This window comes from Neocloeon triangulifer, unplaced genomic scaffold, assembly GCF_031216515.1.
Source record: "Neocloeon triangulifer isolate White Clay Creek 2 clone unplaced genomic scaffold, ASM3121651v1 ptg000002l, whole genome shotgun sequence".
Lineage (NCBI taxonomy): Eukaryota > Metazoa > Arthropoda > Insecta > Ephemeroptera > Baetidae > Neocloeon > Neocloeon triangulifer.
This window is the reverse complement of record NW_026775545.1, coordinates 3,102,400-3,124,323: the sequence shown is the minus strand read 5'-3', so window position 1 is coordinate 3,124,323 and position 21,924 is coordinate 3,102,400. Positions and strand designations below refer to the sequence as shown.

General features: G+C 37.4%; 6 protein-coding genes across 7 annotated transcripts; 3 read left to right on the top strand and 3 right to left on the bottom strand.

Moving 5' to 3' along the window:
- Positions 1 to 8,568: 8,568 nt before the first annotated feature.
- LOC132205013 (ribosome production factor 2 homolog) lies at positions 8,569 to 10,256 on the bottom strand. Its single transcript, XM_059633820.1, has 6 exons — positions 10,087 to 10,256; positions 9,830 to 9,962; positions 9,603 to 9,762; positions 9,258 to 9,534; positions 8,977 to 9,102; positions 8,569 to 8,910 (listed from the first exon to the last, which is right to left on the bottom strand). Exons 1-6 carry the CDS (start codon positions 10,116 to 10,118, stop codon positions 8,727 to 8,729), a joined length of 912 nt encoding a protein of 303 aa, XP_059489803.1. The 5' UTR covers positions 10,119 to 10,256; the 3' UTR covers positions 8,569 to 8,726.
- Positions 10,257 to 10,545: 289 nt separating this feature from the next.
- On the top strand, positions 10,546 to 11,314 carry LOC132202819 (migration and invasion enhancer 1). Its single transcript, XM_059630039.1, has 3 exons — positions 10,546 to 10,685; positions 10,825 to 10,922; positions 10,991 to 11,314. The coding sequence occupies exons 1-3, from the start codon at positions 10,654 to 10,656 to the stop codon at positions 11,155 to 11,157; spliced, it is 297 nt and encodes a 98-aa protein (XP_059486022.1). The 5' UTR covers positions 10,546 to 10,653; the 3' UTR covers positions 11,158 to 11,314.
- On the bottom strand, positions 11,231 to 14,595 carry LOC132202797 (splicing factor 3A subunit 1). Of its 2 annotated transcripts, none has more exons than XM_059629990.1 (9): positions 14,324 to 14,595; positions 13,930 to 14,094; positions 13,708 to 13,867; positions 13,495 to 13,654; positions 13,090 to 13,443; positions 12,812 to 12,989; positions 12,445 to 12,761; positions 11,684 to 12,262; positions 11,231 to 11,574 (listed from the first exon to the last, which is right to left on the bottom strand). In XM_059629990.1, exons 1-9 carry the CDS (start codon positions 14,478 to 14,480, stop codon positions 11,317 to 11,319), a joined length of 2,328 nt encoding a protein of 775 aa, XP_059485973.1. In that variant the 5' UTR covers positions 14,481 to 14,595; the 3' UTR covers positions 11,231 to 11,316. The 2 variants fall into 2 exon arrangements, with proteins under 2 accessions (XP_059485973.1, XP_059485983.1); XM_059630000.1 differs by having other exon boundaries at positions 12,457 to 12,761; positions 14,324 to 14,594.
- Positions 14,596 to 14,618: 23 nt separating this feature from the next.
- On the top strand, positions 14,619 to 16,588 carry LOC132202813 (uncharacterized). Its single transcript, XM_059630026.1, has 5 exons — positions 14,619 to 14,765; positions 14,955 to 15,253; positions 15,307 to 15,506; positions 15,563 to 15,735; positions 15,794 to 16,588. Exons 2-5 carry the CDS (start codon positions 14,966 to 14,968, stop codon positions 16,441 to 16,443), a joined length of 1,311 nt encoding a protein of 436 aa, XP_059486009.1. The 5' UTR covers positions 14,619 to 14,765; positions 14,955 to 14,965; the 3' UTR covers positions 16,444 to 16,588.
- On the bottom strand, positions 16,585 to 18,548 carry LOC132202807 (serine/threonine-protein kinase RIO2). Its single transcript, XM_059630014.1, has 6 exons — positions 18,294 to 18,548; positions 18,074 to 18,215; positions 17,855 to 18,023; positions 17,593 to 17,802; positions 16,926 to 17,542; positions 16,585 to 16,871 (listed from the first exon to the last, which is right to left on the bottom strand). Exons 1-6 carry the CDS (start codon positions 18,357 to 18,359, stop codon positions 16,627 to 16,629), a joined length of 1,449 nt encoding a protein of 482 aa, XP_059485997.1. The 5' UTR covers positions 18,360 to 18,548; the 3' UTR covers positions 16,585 to 16,626.
- A 266-nt stretch (positions 18,549 to 18,814) lies between these two features.
- Positions 18,815 to 21,688, top strand: LOC132204275 (nucleolar protein 10). The gene is made up of 12 exons (XM_059632679.1): positions 18,815 to 19,053; positions 19,124 to 19,172; positions 19,236 to 19,450; positions 19,507 to 19,643; positions 19,702 to 19,911; positions 19,967 to 20,201; positions 20,254 to 20,373; positions 20,423 to 20,728; positions 20,785 to 20,957; positions 21,013 to 21,315; positions 21,367 to 21,466; positions 21,526 to 21,688. The coding sequence occupies exons 1-12, from the start codon at positions 18,988 to 18,990 to the stop codon at positions 21,664 to 21,666; spliced, it is 2,055 nt and encodes a 684-aa protein (XP_059488662.1). The 5' UTR covers positions 18,815 to 18,987; the 3' UTR covers positions 21,667 to 21,688.
- Positions 21,689 to 21,924: the final 236 nt, after the last annotated feature.

Sequence of the window (21,924 nt, the reverse complement as noted above, 5' to 3'; positions counted from 1 at the left end):
CGCAAACAAAATAATAACGCATACAGCAAAAACACGCGGTGCGCACGTTTGTGCTACTGTGTTTGCACTTTCATCCTCTCTTTCTCTCAGGAAAAATTATGGGAAATATTGTACAGAGGGAAAATCCAATGTTTTGACAACATTGACTTTTCAATATGTTTCAATCGGTTCCACAGTTGAAAGAATCCGGAAATTAAAATTGCAAACATATCTGAAAAGAAGTCATATATTGATACTTTCTATGAAAAGGGAAATTAAGAACCTTTAAAAATACAATAAAAGTAATCGGACATACTTAAAAAATATGAAATAATTGTTCTAAACTTTCTAATTTAATATATACAAATATTTTATTTTCTTATTTTTCTTGTATTAAAAACAACCCAATAAAACATAAAATATTATTATTTTAATTTCAATATTGTTTGTCAAAAATTTGTAATAAAGCATATATTTTGTAATTTAATAAAGAAAAATAAGAGTTTAATTAATTAATATCTTGATATTTGTTTTTAATACACACAAAACTTAACGCAGCATAAAACATGACAGATTTTTTTCACAACAAAACTGTAAGTAGGGTGGAAGAAAAATTGTATATAACAAAAAGGAGATTAAGAAATTTTTAATCCAGCAATGTAATTTCTTAATTAAAATCATGCATATTTTATAAATGGTTATGACTTATGATCAACTATATAATGAGTATCGAGAATCTTTTTTAATTTATGGTCAATCCGTGCCTGATTATTTTCTAATTACCCCGGCGATGACACTTAGTTTGAGTGAGTATTCACTGCAAATTGCTAATTAACTCCCCTGCATGCAATCGATGGATGTTCCACCTTTAATAAGACCAATCAAACGAACCGTACGGGTGTTTAAAAAAACCCCAGCACGAATCTGGCGCATTTTGATTTTGCTCATTCAATTGCTGATTTACGGAAAGATTTTTACTGCGGGCTCATAAAAGTAAGGTGGAGGGCTGTTGGTTGGAGCCGAAAAGGCTCTGAATAAGTCACATACAAGAGCGAAGAGCAACCACGAGAACAAAATACGTATAAAATGCTGTCTGGCCGCGAGCTCAAAATCGCAAACAGCAAATAATCACCATTCACTCGCGTCGAGAGCGAGGCTCAGATTTGCCGCTGCTTTCATTCTCCGCTCTTCCACTGGCGTGTATTTTTTATTCATCCGCCGCGGCACATCGACTATGTACGTTTATATTTTTTTTATTTTCCGCCTGCACCACAATTCGAGGGGGAAAATCTGTTGATGAGCAGCGAATTTATTGATTCGCCACTTTTCCAGCGCTGACGTGGATGAGTCGGGCTGATTTTTCTATATAAAGATTCAGTTACCTTCCTTTTATGTACTTTTTTCTTTCTGATCGCAGGAGGCGAAAAAGCGGCGGCCACGCTTGATTCGCTTTCCCGCCGATAATTGGCAAAATTGCTCTCTCGCGCACTTCTTTTCCGGGAATTGGGGAAAATCGTTGGCTGTTATTAGACGCCATTTACTTGTAATTTTCCGACCTAAATTTGCAAATTAAGTTTACGCAACAATGCACACATGCTTTTTGCAAAATTAGGGAGTTAAAATGTGTATAACGTTGAGCAAAAAAAAATGGCACTTTTAACCGACCTTAACAAGTCAAAATAATTGTTCAGGTCAGGTTGTTTTCCAATTAGACAATGTAATTTTGCAACAAATTATTGAGCCAGTGAAATATTTTAATTTTACAAGACAATTTCATTGGAAATTGGCTAAAGTTATACTGTGCGATCATGAATCTTGCATGCAAAAATAAAAAAAATTAAATTTGAAGGTGTCTAATACATATAAAAATATCTGTGCAGTATCAACTTTTTAAACTATAAATCGCACTAGGAGTTCAAAAAATAATTGTTTTCCTAAAAAATGAGCTTGAATGACGCAGAAAATCCATAAAAAAAATTCGGAATTCAATTACTGGAAGAACAAAACAGAAACAGAGCTCGCCTTGCTTCAATTTCAAAAGAGATTATCTCAAGAGCACGCACGCTCCTGCCCCACTTTATTATTTTTGAAGCCATTTTAGCGTCGATTTTATTTTCTCTTTTGGAGAGAGGGAGAAAAATTCCATTTACGTTGATGAGTTTGGTCGGCACGTATTTATTTTAGTTTTTTTTTTGTCGCCGCACTGTGCGGCCTGTCGACAAGATCGGTGAGTTTAATACTCGTCGTCGTGCCGGCTGATGATAATATTGAATATTTTTCAGCCAAGCGAAAATGTGGAATTTATCTGAGCCAGGCAATCAAAATGCACTCGTGCCTGCAAAGTGGAAATCGATATTCGAATATTGCAAAATGAAAATCGACGGCGCACCGCGGCGAACATACACGCGGGCCGCTTCAAAGGCGGCCTCCTTTTAATTAAAAGCTCAAGATTCGCCGGGGCTGTTTGCCACTTGAATGATAATAGTAATTGTCGGCAGGAAATTTATATTCACTCTCCGAGCTAGCTGTGTCTCTCTATATAGAACGCACGCTTTTAAATTATTTGCGTTACAAGCTCTCTCCCTTCGACAATTGCAAGCTCTCAATCACCAGCAACTCGCAGTTTGAGTGTGGAAATCTTTTGTGAGTGAAACTTGTTTCGCCAGTGCTTGAAACTCATTTCCAGTTTAATCAATAATCATTAATCACATTTCAATCAGTTCGAGAGATAAAAAAAAATTACAAATCCGATCATTTAAAATCAATGATAATTTCATCAACAAATTAAAAAAAAAACATGACGCCGGAATTAGGTTAGATATGAATAATTTCAAAAGTAAATTAAATCATAAAGGTAAAAAACAGTAGTTATAGTAGCCAATAGAAATGCTGATATAAGTTCCCTTGAAAAAGTACAAAAAAAATTATAAAGAAAAACATTTTGACACCAATTTTATTATTTTAAATTAATTGGAATTGAAGATTAATCTTAATAAAAAATTCTTTATTGTATACAAATTCCACAAAAATTAAAAAGAAATGATTTGTATTAAATTAATTTATATTAATTTGGTGATTAATTTTTAATCCTCAAGTTTCAATATAAGATTTTCCATTTTTAAATTAAAAAAATTTATATATAAGAAAGTTGCATTATGGGTTATAAAACGGACCGTGTGAATTTTTACGCAGCGATTTTTCAGGCACCGCAAACAGAGGACCCCCTTTTTTTCTTTTTAATTTCCTGCATTTTGCACTTTGAGCGGCGGCGGGTTTAATGTGTCGGCGGCGTGGTTGTTTGAACTGGCGGCTCAATTTCAGCAAGTAGTGCGCTAGTCGAGCTGCTTGCGATGCAAATGAAATGCGGCTCATTTTGGCAAAGCTAGCAAAGCCACCACCTCCTGCATCGGCGAAATAGGCAGGTCTACACCTTCGACGCGCCTCTCGTGTTTTGGCCGCTTTTAGCCTCGCGGCTCGGAATAATTCCGCTCGACCTATTAATTCAGCTTGTTACCCTTGTATGTTTGGCCAGAGAACTTCCTTCACGTGCCATCAATGAAGTATTCAATATAAATATTTACCCCTGAGAGTATGTTGTTTGTGATGAGGAGGAGCATATCACGCCTCGAGACGTAAGTAACAACTGATTTGAATAAGCTATTAGTCAACAATGTCAATTACATAGTGCCTTTTAATTTTATCAAAAATTTTCCGCAATTTTCCTATTAAAAAAAGAAGGTGAAAAGTTGTTTAATTGTCTTTTAAGTCTCAAAAATATATAAATTAAATGTGGACAAATAAAACGATATTAAATCAATACTTCCCTTACGATAAAAAAAAAAAAAAAAATAGAATTCTCTTGTATTTCTGGAAATTTTCATTCAAATTGTTTCTTGTTTCTTTTTTATTTTGTTTCAATCGCATTTTATTTAAAAAAGCTTGCAGAAAAGAAACATTGAAATTTTCCTCCCGGAACCCAAGCAATCTTGAGTTTCTAATAAAATTATTATCTTCCTCCTATATCTTTCACAGGACAAAGCTTTGTGTTTAGCGTTAAATGAAATTCCTAGAGTCCTTTACCTCTGACACCAGTTCTGGGAATGTGTTGTTTTATGTTATATTATTCCACTTGTTCCAGTTCCAGTTATACTCCCTCTCCCCTCTCAAGCATTAATACATCCGTTTTATTTACCTCTTATACTTTATTTTGTCTCTATTTTTTTTCATAAAAAGAGTAAAAGTTAAAATCAGCAAAATATTCAGAAATATTATATTTAATTTTTTTTATCCATAAAATCCTCAATATTCAATATAACTTTTTTAAATGGAATTAATAAAATTTTCCAATCAGCGGGGTCATTCATTTACCAATGCTAATGTGAATTTTACCGAACATCGCGTTTGGCTTCGTAAATTAATCGGTGCCAATATTTGAAATGGATTTGTGATGTTTGCACGCGCCGTTGTCGGTAAACAACGCGAAAAACGCATTTGCCTCCGTCAATTCGGATGTGTGCGCGCTAGAAATATTTTGATACCTCGCTAATACATCACATTATGCACACACGCCGCCGGCTGACGCGGTGCGGTCAGTGAAAATCGCACAAACTTCGCGATAGAGAGGCGAGTTGGCTTTAATTTCCTGCTGGGCAGCGAAAAATATTTATCACCTTGCGCGTGCATTTTGGCAGGGAGAGAGGCTTTGAAAATGAGGCTGTGTGGACCGCAGGCGAAAAAGGTCGTTTTGTGTCTTATCTCTCTATTCTGGGTGGAGAAAGAGAGAGGCTCCCTTTGTAGTGCTAAACTAGCACGCGGCGCGCGTTATTATTTGCATTGTTATATTGGCGAGGCCGAGAATCTGAAATTGATCGGATCTGCGTTGTCGTCGCTGCTGCATTGTATTATTTTGCTTTGAGAATGGTCGCCCCTTAAAATTTATGGATAACACTTTTGTTAGTCAAAAGTAACATTTTTTTTTGTGTTTGTGCTTTTTTTTAAACCTTGCATTCATCTTAAATATTTTGTTTTAAAAAATACTAATAAGCGACTGGTTAGTTTTTTTTTATTATTGTAATGAAATATTTAAAATTTAAAATATTTTGTGTCAAATTACACGGCATTAAATTAATCAAAATCTTACAATCAAATAGAAATACGTGATCAAAAAATTATTTCAGGATTTGACTAATTTAAAATTAATTGTATATTTTATTTAAATAATAAACTTTTTTATAATATAATATTTAAAATTAATAATTAATTAATTAAGCAATTAATTTGCAACTAATTATAAGCATTTTCCAAAATCTTTCTTTTGAAATTTGTAACTTTGCCTTCAGAACATTTCATATTGAAGCAAGAAAATCTCGTCCGTTTTCATGTTACGTTTTTTTAAAGCATAAAAACTGACGCGTCACCCCCATCAACAAAAAACACACCCTTACACCCGATCGAACACGTAGGAAAGTCCCTCCGGAAAGTAGTGCTGATTTCGTTTTCCTTACACGAATGCGAGTGCCCCGACCTTCTCCCTTGCTATTTTCGGTATATATTTGTTTTCGGGCGCATCAGGAAAGGTGTGTGAGATTGTGGATGACGGGGCGCGCGAGCCGTATGCCGGCGAAATCGAAATGAGCGATCGATCTCTCAGTCAAGAGGACTGTGGCAGTTTCATCGCAATGAACAGAGCGTTCTCGCAGGTATGTGACAGCAAGAGCGGCGCTGCGCGAATAAATTTGTACGACGAGGGTGATGATCCGCTCTTGTGTTGTGATTACATTATTGTTGCACGCATGTCATGAATGCTGATCCCTCTCGGCCGACAAAGCAGCGCCTTCCTTCATCTCTCTGTTCACTCCACTCGCTCTCTCAGCCGCAACAACTTATGGTGCTCGTTCGCTCACACACGCGTTTAAAGCTACCCAAGTGCTGGAATGGAAAAGTGCTTAGCTAAGCTCGCGTTTCAAGCTCGGCAGCTAATTTTCTACCTCGATTAATATATGCGTCTCTCGAAATGGAAAAAAAACGAGAGTATATGCGACACGTTATAATAAACAATTTGTATTTTATATACTTATTATGATAACATTTTGGTGTTAAGAACTGCACTGTATTTCACAATCAAAAATTGCGCATACGTTTTTGGTTTCATTCGTGTTGTCGAACATTCTTTTTTTTATGTTTAAAGTTTAAAACAAATTTATTTTTCATTTATACTTTCAAGAATTGTACTCTTTGTACAATTTTAATTTGAAGAAACACAAATTAACAGACCAAAATAAAATTGATTAATTTAAATTTGCTTATTTTATCGCATCATTATTTGTCAAAATTTTGCAACCCCGTTCCCTTCGGTAATCGCAGGCCGGCTCTCGAAACAAAGCAATGGGTAGAGTGAGAGTTACTTGTTACTCAACTTTGTGTTCAGCTCTCTTATCGCACGAGGATTCCAGAGGTGTCGCCGCCAGTCCAAAAGTTGGTCCTCTCATAACTGTATTTTCTCCATATATCCTTTAACGTTGTCGTCGTCGCCGCCGCTAAACTCCCATTGTTGCGCGCACAATACACAAAAGAGACGCGCGGCGAGGGAAATTCCCTGGCACTTTCCTAAATCGACCGCCAGCAATGCACGCGTATGCATTCCCTATACTTACACCTACCTAGGGTTTAATTAAAATCTAACACGGTCTATCGCCACCCGCGTATCTGAATAATGGTTATGTCCGCGCCTGGCATTGAAGTGTCTTATCTCTAGTGTTGGTGCTGGAATGAACGACGCACCAACAATAGAGCGCTGTGCGATAAACTTGATATTAAAAACACATATTACACAAGACTTGAAGGAATAAAATAATATAATATAAGTTGTGATTAGTTGTCAGTATTTTTAAATTTAATTTTTTGTTATTAAAGCAAAAAATATATATTTTTTTTAATAAAATATTTGTATGATGTACACAAAAATTTAAAAATTACAATTTTTATAAAAAATATGAATAATTACTAGAAGATCTCGTGATCAAAATTACTATTTTGACTTATTTATGCAATGACAACTTTCATAATAATTCTCCAATCTCTAATTATACAAAAGTAAAAATATTATTAATAGGCTAGTATAGATTATTTTTTCAATTTTTAATAGAATATTCAAATAATAAACCAATAGTAGCCAATTCTTTTTATCAATATTAACTTCTTATTTAGGTAATGAGCCATGAGCGTAATACAAAAAATAAATACGCTGGTGTCAAATGATATTTTAGAGCATTAGGATTAGACAGAATTTTCATGGTCATTCTCTGTCTGCTTATTTTCTATATAGGCGCTGCACTAGTGGTTTTTGCAGGAAAGCAAAATGTTGATTTCACCTGGTTTGCAATTTCCTGTGGTAGATGATTTAGGGCGGAAGTGGTGTTGCCTGTGGACGGCCGCGCGCCAGGCCAGCAACAGCCAAGCCAAACCAGCATCGAGCACTCGCGGCCAACCAGCAGCACCCCGTATTTCGCCTCACCTCACTCGCACAACCCTTGTCAGAACATTTTTGCAACCGGTGTGTGTATTATGGTTCACCACCGTATATAGACATTCCACTAAATCACTTCGCAGTAATATAAACACGGAGAAGAGCAAAACCAAAAACAACGCGACAAGCAGCACACACCAAGGAAATTCAAAATGGGATAATGAGTTTTGTGGAAATTAAAGAGTTTTATATAAAATTCTTTCAAAAATTTTATTTGATTTTTGTATGATCTTGAATGATAATACTATAAAGAGTTTTTATAAATATTTGCAAAAAAAAAAAATGCCGAAGAATGTGTGTACATCGAATGAGAGAAAAAGATCAAATATTTAGTTTTCAGCAAAGTTTTGGCTGCTAGGTCAAAGTCCGTCTCGAAAGCGAAAGAAAGCTGAGTTGGGTCAGAGAAGTTGGAAACCTGCTCTGCTGTCGATTCTCATCGAACTAACTAGGAGAGGGCAGGCAGAGAGTGTGTTGAAAATTATACCAACAAACACTTACGCTTCTGCGAAGAGGATCGCAAACTTTTATATTTAGTTAGTTTATCTAAGAAATGGGCAGAGTGAGATGGGTCAAGATAGAAGTTGTGGAATCGTTAAAAATTTAAATAAGGAAATAGAAAGTCTTGTATTTGTTTCTGTTTAAGGAAATATTTTAATATTTTTAAAGATCATATCATAAGCCGTACAATGAATGATATCTTAATTTGTTTTTCAATTAAAAGCCGAAAAAATTTTCTCAGAGCTTATGCATGCAGACGAAAAAAAAAGATTTAAAAAAAGACACTCAAATTATGTTGAATGCAGTTCTTTTTAATAATACATATTGCGTAGAAATGTATTTAAACTGTTTGTTAACTCATCATTATCACGTGCCAGCACCAACATGATCTAGCTCTAACTTATTTTAAAACATTATGCAACCGGCTCGTCTTCCGTGAAATACAGGTTGCATAGTTTTAATTTCATTATTCTTCATGAGATAAAAGTAATAACAACAATTACTGTTCCTTCACCATTACAGAACTCACTGACATGACCTGGACAAATAATAATGCTAGGGTGTAATCTAAATTCAATATTGGTTTTATTTCCAATTGGAATTTTTGTTTTAAAAAAACTTTTGGCTTATATATTTTAAGGATTTTAATTAATAAAGCAGTATTTATTAGTTTCATAATTTCTTAATTAGAAGGTCAAAAGTAACATAGCAGCATTAATGTTATTCAAGCAGCAGCCTTCTTCTTCCTGGCCACCTTTTTCTCCGCGGCAGACTTTTTGAGACCCTTCATCTTCCTCGTCTGAATGGTGGTCACATCCTGTTTGCCCATGTGGACACGTCCATGGGTCGTGCCCAAAGCATCCTTGCTGATGTTCTTCTTGGGCTTTGACTTTGCCTCTTGAGGAGTTCTGCAACAGATTCATTTGAAGTAGTTAAGTTTGCTACCACAGACACTAAACTTTAGAGAAAATTACCTGCACGCTCTCTTCATTAAATCGTCTGAGGCAAACTTGACCCTTTTCAGTGCCAAATCAACGTGAGGACCCAAATCTTCAAGTTCAACTCTCGGCAACTTGGTGCTGGATTTTTTCAAAAGAATTCTGAAATAAAAGTTTTCATTTTCTCAAACTGGTCCATGTAATCTTGCTAAAAATTGATTAATTGCATTTGAGATTTGTGGAATAAATCCAAAATCAATTTTCAATAAAAAGCCAAAAAGACTATTATGAATTAAAAATATTGAAAAACAAATTACTTGTAACTCCTCATGAGAATGCTTTCAGTTGTGGCTGTAAACATGAGCACATGCTCGAGTCCCTGCGGACGAATGGCATCGATGACCTCGCCTCGGAATACGTCCACCAGCAGACTTTTGACCTTCTGCAGCTCTTGGCTTTGCTCCCAGAGCTCTCCGCTGAAGACCAGACAAGGTTTTGTGTTTGTTGGAATGCTGGCCGAGTACTCGTCCAAGCTTTTGTAGTCATTCACGCTGAATTCGACCATGTCCAGTAAGTTTCCATCAAATAACCTTCCTAAAATCAATTTTTAATATGCAATTATTGAATTTTTCTTTCTGGTTTTTTTTCCTCAAAATTCTTACCAATAATTAACGAGTTGGGTCTTTTCTTGTTAGATGAGGTGAAAAAGAAAACAGACGACTCATGGTTCCTGCAGAATCGCTCAATTGGTGTGATATCCTCGAAGGGAAGGATGTCGTTTTTCTTGCTCAAAATTACAGCATTTGGTTTGCTAATTTTGTACTAAAATAAGTCAAACAAGGACGTTATAAATATTCATAAAAAAAAATGTAGCAAATTTTTATTTTACCAAATCTTTGCTGCAGTTTTTTAGTGCATCGCTGGCTCGTCGACCAGTTAGGAAAATCTTTCTCTTGAAGTTTTCAACAACCTTTGGTTCCTTGGCTAGCAAAATTTTCTTTCCCTTCCTCGTAGTCGGTTTTCTGTAGAAACAAGAGTAAATAATTTATCAACGTTGCGGTAGAAACAAATTTTTTTTGTAGCATTTATGAATCTATGCATCATAATTCTGAGCATTTTTATTTACATAATTCCTGTTGCACTAACCTTACTCTCTGAAGTGAGTTAAGTGAAGGCATTTTCTATAGCTGGGATTTTACAAAAGTCACAAAAAAATCAACACAAATCTACTGAATTTCCAAAGATTGATGCTAAAATTGATTATTTGATTGATGCTGGTATTTGTTTCACGTGGTCCTGTTTTGTTCTGCTGTTCTGTTCACTTTGTTGATTTCAATAAACAAATGAAACGCGCCTAAACTCGTGCCCGACAGTCAACACCCCCTACCATCTAAATTATTGGCGGGAAGATGAATTAAATTGCATTTTGCTGAATTGCATAACCAAATTTTTCGCTTAGTTCAAATCGAAATTTTTAAAATGTTAAAATAAATGAAAATGATATTGAAAAAGGAAGTTTTTTATCTTGAATTTTAGAACTAGATAATCTGATCCTCTGCCCATTTTGGCAAACAAGTGACATTCGAATTGCGCATTCAAAATATACTAAATTCTCTGTCCTTTTTTTTAAGCAGCATCAACAAGGACAAGGAGTATTAATATAATATAATTATTATACGTGTAAAACAAAGTATTATTGACATAAAATTTAATATGTCGGCGTCAAAAATTGAAGTTGAATACTGGTAAGGTCTTCAATATCAAATATATATTCGATATATTCATCATTTTTTTTCTATAACCCCATTTTTAATGAAATCCTAAAAGCGTTTTTCCTCATCATGAATTTATTTATTTTCATTTCATTTTTTATTTTATTTTAAGTGGAACTTGCGGCCACAAGCAACAGTTCGATGAGCTAGCAGAAAAAGTGAAAGAGAAAATGCCATGGGCCGAATTATCAGGAAAAGAAGGCAGGAGAGGTAATTCATTGTAAATCTTATTATTTGAAAAATTGCAAGATCAGCTAGCTAAACGAGAATTATCCAAGGATCGTTTGAAGTGACAATTAACGAAACACTGGTCCATTCAAAACTGCAAACATTGGCATTTCCCGATTATGATGATGTCGTCGAAGCTGCAAAAGAGGCTGAACAAGGAAAACCAGTGAGGACAAAATTGAAGCAGCAGGTTATCACTAACTGTAGCATCTCTTGAATCTAATACTGGTCCCCATTTTGTAAATATTGTAGGGTAAAATTTTTTTAACAATAATTAAGGATGTGATAAATTGCGAGTTGGATAGATTTATTACGGCGCAAACCCAATACAAAATAAAATGCAAAAAAACTTGATGATTTAAGAAATATTGTAGTTCTACTTCTTCCTTCCACCTCTCTCTTTGATGGACAAGTTGATAACCATTCCAGGCATGATGTTGTAGTAAGCCAGGGTATTGCCATCCTTGAAGAAAACACCCTCCCAGTTCAACTTCTGCTTAGAAGGTGGTAGCCCCGTCTCTTCTTGTAGTTTAGCCTTGAGAAGGGTTACCTGTTCGCTCAGGCTCATGCTGACACCAACCATCTGACCGCGCAGACGAAACTCGCCCTTGTCAGGCTGGTTCGGAACAATGACCTGCAAATAAATTAAACATTTTTTAGAAAACGTTTTCAAACAAATCATTTTTCAAAGTTAAATTTTATCTTAATTATTGTTTTCAAAAACATATTATAAAAATGCATACCTTAAACTGCACAGGGCTTTTGTGCGAGGCCAGAAACTCAGCTTCGGGCATGAGAGTGTCTTCGGTTCGCTGCCTCTTTGCTCCAGGAGCTTCCTCCAAGTCAACCTCCATAGGGTGTTTCATCGGCTGCGGAGGCGGCACCACCGGGGCACTAGTTGGAGGCATGTAGGGTGGCATTGGAGGTGCAGGGTAGGCAGGTCTGGCCATCAGCGGTGGCGGAGCTCGCATGGCTGGAGGCGGCACCATCAACATTTGCTGTGGGCCAGGACCCATTGGGTTAGGACCAGCCATCTGAGGCATTGACATTGGTTGCGGGGGCGGTTTTGGAAGAGCAATGATGGTGGCTGGCTTGTTGGTCACGGTTGGAAGAGGAGGAAGTTGCTGCTTTGACGGTGGCTGCGGCCCTTTACTAATGGAGGCAGCCAGCAAGACATGCTTAGGACCAATTTTCTCTTTCTCTTCATCAGGCAGCAGACCCTTGGTTTTGTGGATCTGGTGGATTTGCTCTTCAAGACTGATGTTTGCCCTCGCAGCTCGGGTGGCGGCTTCGACAGAGGATGTGTGGCCATCCCATGTGATCTAAATGAAAAAATTGAATATTCACTCAAAGAACGGATTTGCAGATTAAATCACGACACATAGCAACAGAAATAAGAAATTTGATAAATTTCTCTGTATTAATGAGTTGTTTTACCAAGTTGTGTCTGAACATGTTCAATAACTGAAAATTCTAATTAAGTAATAAATGTTGATAAACGCACATGACGACCTACCTTGTCATCTTTCTTCTTTTCTTCCTCACCGATCTTTTTACCGATAGCAGTTTCTTCATCACCAACACCAAAAATATCAGTACGTCTTTCAGCCAATTGCTTAAGACTGGCCTCGATGGCCGTGCCTGGGGCGTAAACCGTGTCTTGGCCCATTCTCTCATTAATGTGCTTATCTCGCTGCTCCACCCAGCGTGGATCAAGGAGGCCAATTCGCATGTGTTCTTGCACCTTGCTGGCAGGAATTCGCTCACCAGTGATGGGAGAAATGAGATACTCTTCCGTTGCGGACGAGATTTTACCCTTGGCTGAAGTGAAGAGTTATTGATTTGTTCAAAAATTATGGAAAGTTACAAACCTTGTTTGGGATCATAGCCTTTTTTAACCAGCACTTTGTCAGGAACTGGAGGCAAAGGCGGCGGCTGCGCTTGAGCCATTGGCAAAGTTGCCGGTGCAGGATTGAGCCTCGGAGCCAGCATTGTCGGTCGTCGAATTTCTTCTTCTTCATCACTTGATGCCTCTTCCATGTCGGTGACCTGGGGTTAAAAGTTAATATTAAAACATAAAATCTAACAAAATTTCACAAATTGAAAATGATTTTAGAGTTTTTATATTTATTTATGGGGATCATTATACCTGTGTATTGTCTCGGCCTTCTTCGTCACTGTCCAATTGCATGGCCACTTCCTGGCCGTCCTCAATACGCTCCTGCATCAGAACTCGGGCACCAACCTCCTCAGGAGTGGTTGGTGGAGGAAAGTGGCCATGCTCAAATGGCTGGTAGTCAACAGTTTCCACAACCACAAAGTCATGCCAGTCAATTTGAGCATAGGCAACTCTTTCCTTCTCCAGCTCCTCTGCCTCTCTCATTCTTTGCGCCTCTTGATGCTTAAGCCACTCAGCTCGATAGCGCACATGATCCAGCACAATCTGCTGAATTTTAGCCTCGTCTCGAAGCTTGAACAGAAGTTCTTTTGGCGGTATCAAAACCTATAGCACACTTATTAGATTTCAGGATTTAAAATAAATAAAGTTAGTTACTTTAGTGTATTGTTCCAAGAGCTTGGTGAAGTATTGGAAGAGAGAATGCTGAGGACGAAGAAAATCAAATTGGTAGTTTCTCTGCTCCCTGTTCATCAAGTTGGTCAAGAATTGCCGTCCATTCCTTGCCACAAACTGTGCCGTAAGCTTTACTATGTCACTAAAAAAGAACTTGTTCAGATACAAAATGCATATTTCACACACACAAATTACAGGTCAAGAGCCGAGATAGAAGGTGGATCAGCAACGAACTCAAACTCTGCAGGTGGCTCTCGGGGGATGAAAGGCTGCTCTACCTGCTTCAAAATTTCTAGCTGCTTCTGCTGAGCGGAAGCAAGCAGAGGCTTTTGGATACCTCCGGGTGCTTCGGTAACTGGATTTTAAAAGCATTTGATTTAAATTAAAAAACCTTCAATAATTAATCAATACACTTACTTCGGCCCGATTTGAACTCGCCCACTTTGTGTTGGTAATAGGCATGGTAAGGGTCGCCGGTGCTCAAGAAATTGAACTTCGGGTTGCCCAATTCATTGGCTTTGATTCGAGCCTCGAACTCGGGCCCGTTTCGTGCTACGAAACTGGCAGTCTTGTCGACGATGTCTTAGCACCATTAAGGAAAAAACCTTTGGGAAACAAGTTTGACACTCAAATATCTCCACAGATACCTACCAAGGAGCCAAAAGGCTCCCGAGACCGGAAAGTAGCATTGAATAATGCACCTCACGGCCACAAGTTTGGAACAAAATATAAAATAATATTAATACTGAATGAAGTTTTTGATAAAACAAAATATATATATCCAGCATATTTTGCGTAAATGAAAGGATACTGCGTACTTCAGGAGGCGGATAGATGAGGCCAATGTTGGCAGAGGTTGTGATCGGTGCATCCTGTGGTGCTTCTGCGAGAGCCGCCTCCGCCGCCTCTCGCTGCAGAATGTGTAGCGGCACATCTAAATCTTGACCCACTGTCTCTAAACCGGGCATCTTGGCTCACAAAATAGATTTTAGTTACAAAACAATAAATGTTTTTGGTTTTGCCGGAGCATTAAAATTCAAACCGACGCCATATTGGTCGCCATATTGATTGATAAAATCATTAAAATCATCAAAAATTCCTTCTTGCATCAAAACACATCAAAAGAGAAAAGGGCCGCCAACCAAATGGCAAATTAGAAAAAGAAACAGAGATGCGGTTTACAAAACACTGCCATTCTTTGGCCAATCTTCTTTCGTTTTATTTTTATTAATTTCATACTGTCTCTGCCGCAGGTATGTATACCATACCTCACAGCTTTTTTAATCAGATATTTTGGTTATTCAATCTAGCTAATTTTGTATGTGAATATGTAAACATTCGCTTATGAATGTACAAAACACAAATTTGTTGTTAATTTTGCAATGCCTTTTAATTATAGGTTTTAAATTTATTTCAAAAATTTATAAAATAATTTTTGGTAGGTGTTCGTGACATGGAAACTATAGGAACCTCATGCACTATTGTGAAAAAAATTGTCATTGCCAAGGAACTTCTGTCCAGTGTAAATAATGACCTGACTTGCACACAGCCAGGGTGCAACAAAGTCTTCAAGTCGTCCTCAAATTTAGATCTACATTTGTGGAAGTCTCACAAAATACAAGAAAAAATGCCTACGGCTGAGGAAAAATTTGTCAAAATCCAGTATCACTGTCCTGAAGCTGGATGCAAATACAATTTAACACTTGGAAGATCTTTCCCCAAAGCAAAGCTACTAAAACAAGTAAAGTTTAAATTTAAAATAAACTCTGGTAATTGATATTCTAAAATTTTTAGCATTACTTGCAAAAACATGCTGAGAGGAATTTTGAATGTGACAACTGCAATACATTTTTTGCAACGCAGGCTTCCAAGAATTACCACCAGAAGACCTGCGGGTGTCAGTTTTTGTGTTCGTGCGGAAAAGTCTACGACAATGGTCAAGCAGTAAAAGTTCATGCAATGCGGCACAAACACACACTGCCAAAGAATTACATGTAATTATTATTTATAAATTACAAATAATTTATTCATCTCGTATTGAAATTTACAGAGTAAAAGTTGGCCTGACACAGACGCAACCTATGGATGCCCTGCCTGCAATCCAGCTGATGGCAGCTGTGGCGTTGAGCGAGTTGTGCAAACCAGTGCAAAAGGATGCAGAAGTCCAAACAGACCCTGAGGAAAAGCAAAAGAGAAAGCAGATATCACCAAGCAAACTTCCTGGTAAATTTTTCTATATATACAAATTGGTGTGTTAATATAATTTCATTGATTATTTCAGGACTCAAAAGACGCAAGTCGACCACTAGTCAAGAAACACAAACCCAGTCAACAAGCAGTTCTATTTTGAAGCGAGCAATGCTGGAGGCTAAAATTCCAGTTCGGGCGTCAAAAAGGAAGAGAAACACCGAGACTCAGACCATCAGGAAAACTCCTAAAAAACCTAGAAAATCCATGAAGTCAAACGAAACGCAGACAGCCAAGCCTCCAACTTTGTCCTCCGGAACTCAGTCCATGAACCAAGAAAGTTCCTACGAGCCTCAGCCCATGATGGAGCTAAAGTCCACCTCTCCGCTGTTGGAAGAAATGAGCAAGGAGGAGTCCGAAGTGATCAATGACGTTGCCCTTCCTGATGGTTGGATCAACCAGAAGTCAACACAGACAATGCCATTTGACTACCCCTCTTTGGACACCCTCCTCAGTGACTACCGGTTCCAGTCCAGTGAAACGCAGACAGACTTGTTTGACGAAAACTTCCTCAATGAGTGTGAGGCTAGTTTGTCGATCAATACTGAAACTCAGACTTGTGAAGAGTTGAACGAGTCTCTGGAGAACATGCTTTATTCAAACATGTGTACCCAAACTTGTGATGAACTCTTGAGCAGTCTCGACTTTGTTGACATCGAAACGCAAACTCTCGGCTTGAACTGAGTAGCTTATAATATGAATTTATATATTAAATGTGTAGCTCGCTTTTGACCGACGTGTTGTAAGGTTAACATGGGAGTTTCGGTCAAAAGTGTATGAGGCAAGTGATATATCTTTAACTGTTGAAATGAAAAATAGATCACATTGTGTTAATCAAAGTTAATTTAATTTTAATTGATTCACTCTTCACTCCCATCCCCAAATACCAGAACTGTCCTTAATAGTCGAAGCATTATCTCTGCGGCTTCTAGTGGTAGCGCTGGCTTCACCTTTGGCCTTCATCCTCCGCTTTGCAGCCTCACTGCTTTGCCTGGTGATCATCTTCTTCACCCTGGCCCTTATTACCTCAGGCGCAATTGTAGATGTTGTAGTCACACTACACATATCGCTTGAAGGGCCTCTGCCTCTTGGTATTTCAAGCTCATCTGGAACTGATTAACTTTAATTAATACAAGGTTTTATTAATAATGTCTAAACTGCATTACAGTCTGTCTCATCTAAATCAAAGTTTTCCTCTGAAGTTTTATCTCGCTCAGGGAAATCTATTAGAGCTGCAATTGCCTCAGAAGGAGCTGCGATGATATTTTCCTCTGCTGTTACCACTTTATCCTCTAAACTTATTTGCAATTTGGGAAGCTCGATTTCTCTAGCAAGTAGATCTTCATCTTGAAGCTTGAGGTTTGACAGATCGACCTGCTCCTCCGGTTCGTCTTCATCTTCCTCATCTTCATCCAAGCCCATTTGAACATCCAAATCTTTTTTCATCTGCTTTGTAAACCCACTGGCAAATACTTCAACATCCAAGCTTTCCTCCCTAATAACGTCTTCAAAGGAGGGATGAAGAAGGCTCTCGTATGCGAATCTCTTTTTGAAAAAATCCCTGATGCAATTCACATCTCTTTCGAAGAACATTTTAGCTTCTGCATGCGAGGTGGAGACCATCTGCGGAAAGTCGATTATGATGGGTTTGCCATCTTGTGTGATCATGATGTTGAACTCGTTGAAATCACCATGGATTACTCCGTGATTGGCCAATTTTACAATCAAGTTCATCAAGTCGTCATAGAGCCCTTCCACGTCAGCAACCTCTGCCACTTGACACCTGAGTAGATTATTTAATTACTGTGTTCAATTTTTCTACATTTCAATTACATTGGGGTGCCTTCAATTAGCTGCATCACAATACAGTGGCGACTGAAATCAATTGGCTTTGGAACAGGAAAACCTCTGTCGTGCAAAACCTTCATGTAGGCAAACTCTTTCATAGCAGAAATTCTTGATAGATAAATCCACGAAACAGATTTTCTGTGTTTGTGGTAGTCTCGCTTTTCTTTGATTTTTCTAAAGCAAATTCTTCCCAGCCTGGTAACAAATGATGAGTTTTAAATTTTCAAGTTAGTGAATAAAAATTAACCTGTGGATTTTCAAGCACAACGTTTCTTGCTCCTCATTGCCAACAACATAGATATTAGATTCCTTTCCCGTCCCAATCTGATTTCCAAAGGATGTGATAACATTTCTCATGCTGAGTGTCTTCAAAGCCAAGTAATCATATCCCTGGTTTGTTAAGCGATACCCATCATCTGGAAAGGAAAAAATTATTATGAAATAAAAATCACTATTTGAGGCTTACAGTGCTTTCCACGTTCATAGGTGAGAAGTCGGTGCTTACAAAGCTCTTTCATTACTTTGTGCGCTCCGCCATGCCGAAGATTCGCGATGCTTGCAACAAGAGCTGCAGGTACCAACTCGTGGTTTTTCATTCCCATCTCAACCTAAAATTTGAAAATATTGTGATTAATGTGATTCAATTTTAATTCCATGCCAGACTATTTAAAATTAAAATTACAAACCCCAGTCAAAATACGAAAGTCTTCTTTCGTGAGGTAGCGAAGAACAGTCACGTTCAATTTTCCCATTTTGTGACCTTAAAATGGAAGAATTTATCCAAAAAATTGACGAATATCAAAGATTTTTAGGAAGATTATTATTTGCAACAATATTTGTAAATTATAGAACTATATGGATACATATTAGAATTTTGAATCTTCAGATGCATGTGAATGAACGAACAATAAACACATGGCCACACGCACATGCATCGACGTGACGAGGTTGCCAACAAATTGCAAACCATTTCAAATAAAAATTTGTAAAAATTCTCATGATGAAATTTTCAAATCTTCATTCTTTTTAAAAAAAACTTTTAAATTTTAAGAGAAAAAAAAATTGAAAACAAAAGTCACGAAATGATGAAATTTTATTGATTGTTTATTTAAAATTCTGAGGCTGGCTATAATTTGTCACGTTCACATCTTGTTTTTACTTATCATGCTGGGCAACTTGTCAATTTTTTTAAAACACATGTGTTTTTGCATGCTGTTGACTTGCTGCACGTGTGTTGTTGTGTTTCATTTCTCGACATAATTTTTCTCTTCAAAATACTGTTTATTAAATTGCAAAGAACGTTTATTTATGTGGATCCTGAAGTGAAATTTGAGCAGAACATCGAGTCTTCCTAGCACGTGTTTCTAAAACTGTGTGAAAATGATCGTTTCGGACCTAAACAATGTGAAAATTTACAATCTCAGCGCCGGAAAGTCGCTTCCAGAGGTTTGATACAACTTTTTTTTTAAATCACTTGTTTATTAAAATTCATTTTTCTTGCATTTTCAAACAATAGTGGCTTGCTGAAAGAAAAAAGTCAAAATCGTCTTGGAAAAAGAGCACAGGTATGTTAGTATCAATGCAAATGCATATATTTTTTATAATAATATACATAATTATTTTTTAAGAGTACCAACGTCAGATTGAGCTCATCCAGGAGTTTGACATGCCTGCTGTGAGCACAACAGTAAAAATGTCTCCAGATGCCCAGTTCATTCTTGCCACCGGCATCTACAAGCCAAGAGTAAAATGCTTTGATGTCAACAACCTGGCTCTGAAGTTCGAAAGGTGCTTCGACTCCGAGGCTATTACGTTTGAAATTTTATCAGATGACTACAGCAAAGTAATTGCATTCAATATTTATAAGACGATAATTTTTATTTCCCTGTCTAATTACAGATAGCATTTCTGCAATGTGACAGGTACATCGAGTTTCACGCAGGCTTCGGAAGATACTTTAGGCTGCGAGTACCAAAATTCGGACGTGACATGACCTATCACACTCCATCCTGTGATCTTTATGTTTGTGGCTCAGGGTACTTGTTTTAATTTTACGTTATTTGTAGAACTAAAAACTAAACTTTAATGTTTTAGATCTGATATCTACAGACTGAACTTAGAGAGAGGCCAGTTTATGACGCCTCTTGTATCAGATGCCACGGAGTTCAATTGTGGTGCTACAAACTCTCAGCACCACTTGATGATGTTTGGGAGCAAAGAGGGTAAAGTTGAAGCATGGGACCCTAGGAGTAGGACCAACGCAATGAAGCTCGACTGCGCTTTTAGTTGTGCTGAAAAAATGAAGTATATTAATGTTTTTACTTAAACCTTATTCTGCTAATAATAAAATATTCTACAGTGATCCAGAAGCTCAATTTCCATCAGTCACGGCATTGAAGTTCAAGGACGGTCTCCACTTTGGGGTCGGCACTGCGTCAGGCCAAGTTTTACTTTACGATCTCCGTTCGTCAAGACCTCTTCTGATAAAAGACCACATGTACGGTTTGCCGATCAAATGCCTTGAGTTTCATGCTGAACAGAATATGGCTCTGTCGTTGGATTCCTCAGTTCTCAAAATTTGGAATTGCGATAATGTAATACACTTGTTTGTTTTATTACATAAATTTACAAGCTAATTTTTTTCAGGGAAATCTCTTTACTTCAATTGAGCCTGGTGTTGAGCTGAACCAATTCTCTGTAATTCCAAAGTCGGGAATGATGTTCATAGCAAATGAGAATCCAAAAATCCTCACCTATTACATTCCAGTAATTTAAAAATTATTTTTGTTCCTAATAATTTTACAAAATTTTACAGTCTTTGGGCCCCGCTCCACGATGGTGTGGCTTTTTGGATCGCCTTACAGAGGAATTGGAAGAAAGCAACCATCACAATATTTATGACGACTACAAATTCATCACTTCAAAGGAAGCTGAGGATCTGGGCTTCTCGAACTTGATTGGCACCAATTTAATGAGGGCTTACATGCATGGGTACTTCATTGATAACAGGCTGTACAGGAAAGCCAAGGCGCTTGTTGAGCCATTTGCCTTCCAAGAGTATAGGCGCAAGAAAATTAAAGAGAAGATTGAAGAGACCAGAGCGAACAGGGTTAAAATGCCTGTAAGTTAAGTTAAATTTAAGTTATTATTTGTTTTAAACTTTAAAAAAATTTATAGCAAAAACTGCCTCAAATCAATAAGGATCTGGCTATAAAACTATTGGAGCAAGGCGAGAGTGAAGGAAAGAAGAAAAAGAAACAAGCTGGTCCTTCACTTCTGGGTGACGACAGATTCAAAGCCCTCTTTGAAAATGCTGATTACGAAGTTGACACAACAGCTGAGGCTTTCAGGCAAGATTTATTATAAAATAAATTTAATAAAATCTAATTTGAATTCCTTTTCCAGACTGATTAATCCAGTGGTTTCCAAGTTAGACAATAAGAAGGCAAAGAAGAAAGTCCAGGCAGCTGATAGTGAGGAAGAAGACATCGAGTCGGATGATGATGGCCGAGAGGAATCTAGTTCGGATGATGAGCACACATGGACAAAGGAAGTGAAGAAGCAACACAAGCTTATTAAGAGAGAGCGTTTGCAAAGAGCAAGAGAAGAGGAGATGAAGAAACCTTCCACTTCTCAACCGAAGATGTACGAACTGAGGGCCGGAGAAGAGTTCAAGTGGATCAACAAAGAAGATAGGAAGAGGAAAAAGTAGGAAAAAGCTTTACATCATGCAAATTATTCAAAATTTATTGTCTCTAGGGCTTCTCTTGGGGAGCGGCTGAAAGGTGAAGAATCAAACGAAGTTTTCAAGTCGTTTGGCAGCTCTCGAGAAATGAGTTTCAGCACAAGAACAAGAAAGGTAGGAATAATTTATACATCAATGAAATGATAATAAAAGAATATACTGCTTTTGCATAGGTTGATAGAGAATTGAAAGCCAAGCAGAGGCTGAAAAATCATCACGAAGAAAGAAGAAAATTGCAAAGGTCTGTAAGAGGCCTAAGATTAAAACCTATCCCTGGTATGTCTGGACCTGGACAAAGGAGGCCTCGAAAATAAATCGCACCGTTGATTTTTTTAAATTAAATTAACATTGTTTTATTTTATTGCATAAAATCACCGAATTGGCTACATAAATCAATTGCGAAAAGATGAAGTAAATTTAATTTAAAACGCAATGTTTAGCGATATTTAGACTGCCATCTTCAGTGTAAAAGTAGAATGAATGCAAGATCAACTTGACGACGTCAGCCTCCTCCGATTGGCCACCTATCTTTCTTGACGTCTGATTGGTTCTAAGTTCAGCTACCCCGCCGC

What these genes read in the sequence shown, in the direction of transcription:
- LOC132205013 (XM_059633820.1), bottom strand. Translation starts at nt 10,118, where the DNA reads ATGCCTTCACTTAACTCACTTCAGAGAGTAAG. An exon ending in AACTCACTTCAGAGAGTAAG is followed by an intron (nt 9,963 to 10,086) that starts GTTAGTGCAACA and finishes TTGTTTCTACAG; the next exon opens with AAAACCGACTACGAGGAAGG. An exon ending in AAAACTGCAGCAAAGATTTG is followed by an intron (nt 9,763 to 9,829) that starts GTAAAATAAAAA and finishes GACTTATTTTAG; the next exon opens with TACAAAATTAGCAAACCAAA.
- LOC132202813 (XM_059630026.1), top strand. Translation starts at nt 14,966, where the DNA reads ATGGAAACTATAGGAACCTCATGCACTATTGTGAAAAAAATTGTCATT. An exon ending in ACACTGCCAAAGAATTACAT is followed by an intron (nt 15,507 to 15,562) that starts GTAATTATTATT and finishes TGAAATTTACAG; the next exon opens with AGTAAAAGTTGGCCTGACAC. An exon ending in ATCACCAAGCAAACTTCCTG is followed by an intron (nt 15,736 to 15,793) that starts GTAAATTTTTCT and finishes TGATTATTTCAG; the next exon opens with GACTCAAAAGACGCAAGTCG.
- LOC132204275 (XM_059632679.1), top strand. Translation starts at nt 18,988, where the DNA reads ATGATCGTTTCGGACCTAAACAATGTGAAAATTTACAATCTCAGCGCC. An exon ending in AGTTGTGCTGAAAAAATGAA is followed by an intron (nt 19,912 to 19,966) that starts GTATATTAATGT and finishes AATATTCTACAG; the next exon opens with TGATCCAGAAGCTCAATTTC. An exon ending in TCAGCACAAGAACAAGAAAG is followed by an intron (nt 21,467 to 21,525) that starts GTAGGAATAATT and finishes GCTTTTGCATAG; the next exon opens with GTTGATAGAGAATTGAAAGC.
- LOC132202797 (XM_059629990.1), bottom strand. Translation starts at nt 14,480, where the DNA reads ATGCCCGGTTTAGAGACAGTGGGTCAAGATTTAGATGTGCCGCTACAC. An exon ending in TCTATCTCGGCTCTTGACCT is followed by an intron (nt 13,655 to 13,707) that starts GTAATTTGTGTG and finishes GTTCTTTTTTAG; the next exon opens with TGACATAGTAAAGCTTACGG. An exon ending in TCTTGGAACAATACACTAAA is followed by an intron (nt 13,444 to 13,494) that starts GTAACTAACTTT and finishes AGTGTGCTATAG; the next exon opens with GTTTTGATACCGCCAAAAGA.
- LOC132202819 (XM_059630039.1), top strand. Translation starts at nt 10,654, where the DNA reads ATGTCGGCGTCAAAAATTGAAGTTGAATACTG. An exon ending in AAAATTGAAGTTGAATACTG is followed by an intron (nt 10,686 to 10,824) that starts GTAAGGTCTTCA and finishes TTTTATTTTAAG; the next exon opens with TGGAACTTGCGGCCACAAGC. An exon ending in AGGAAAAGAAGGCAGGAGAG is followed by an intron (nt 10,923 to 10,990) that starts GTAATTCATTGT and finishes GAATTATCCAAG; the next exon opens with GATCGTTTGAAGTGACAATT.
- LOC132202807 (XM_059630014.1), bottom strand. Translation starts at nt 18,359, where the DNA reads ATGGGAAAATTGAACGTGACTGTTCTTCGCTACCTCACGAAAGAAGAC. An exon ending in ACTTTCGTATTTTGACTGGG is followed by an intron (nt 18,216 to 18,293) that starts GTTTGTAATTTT and finishes TTCAAATTTTAG; the next exon opens with GTTGAGATGGGAATGAAAAA. An exon ending in TGATTTAGATGAGACAGACT is followed by an intron (nt 16,872 to 16,925) that starts GTAATGCAGTTT and finishes AAAGTTAATCAG; the next exon opens with TTCCAGATGAGCTTGAAATA.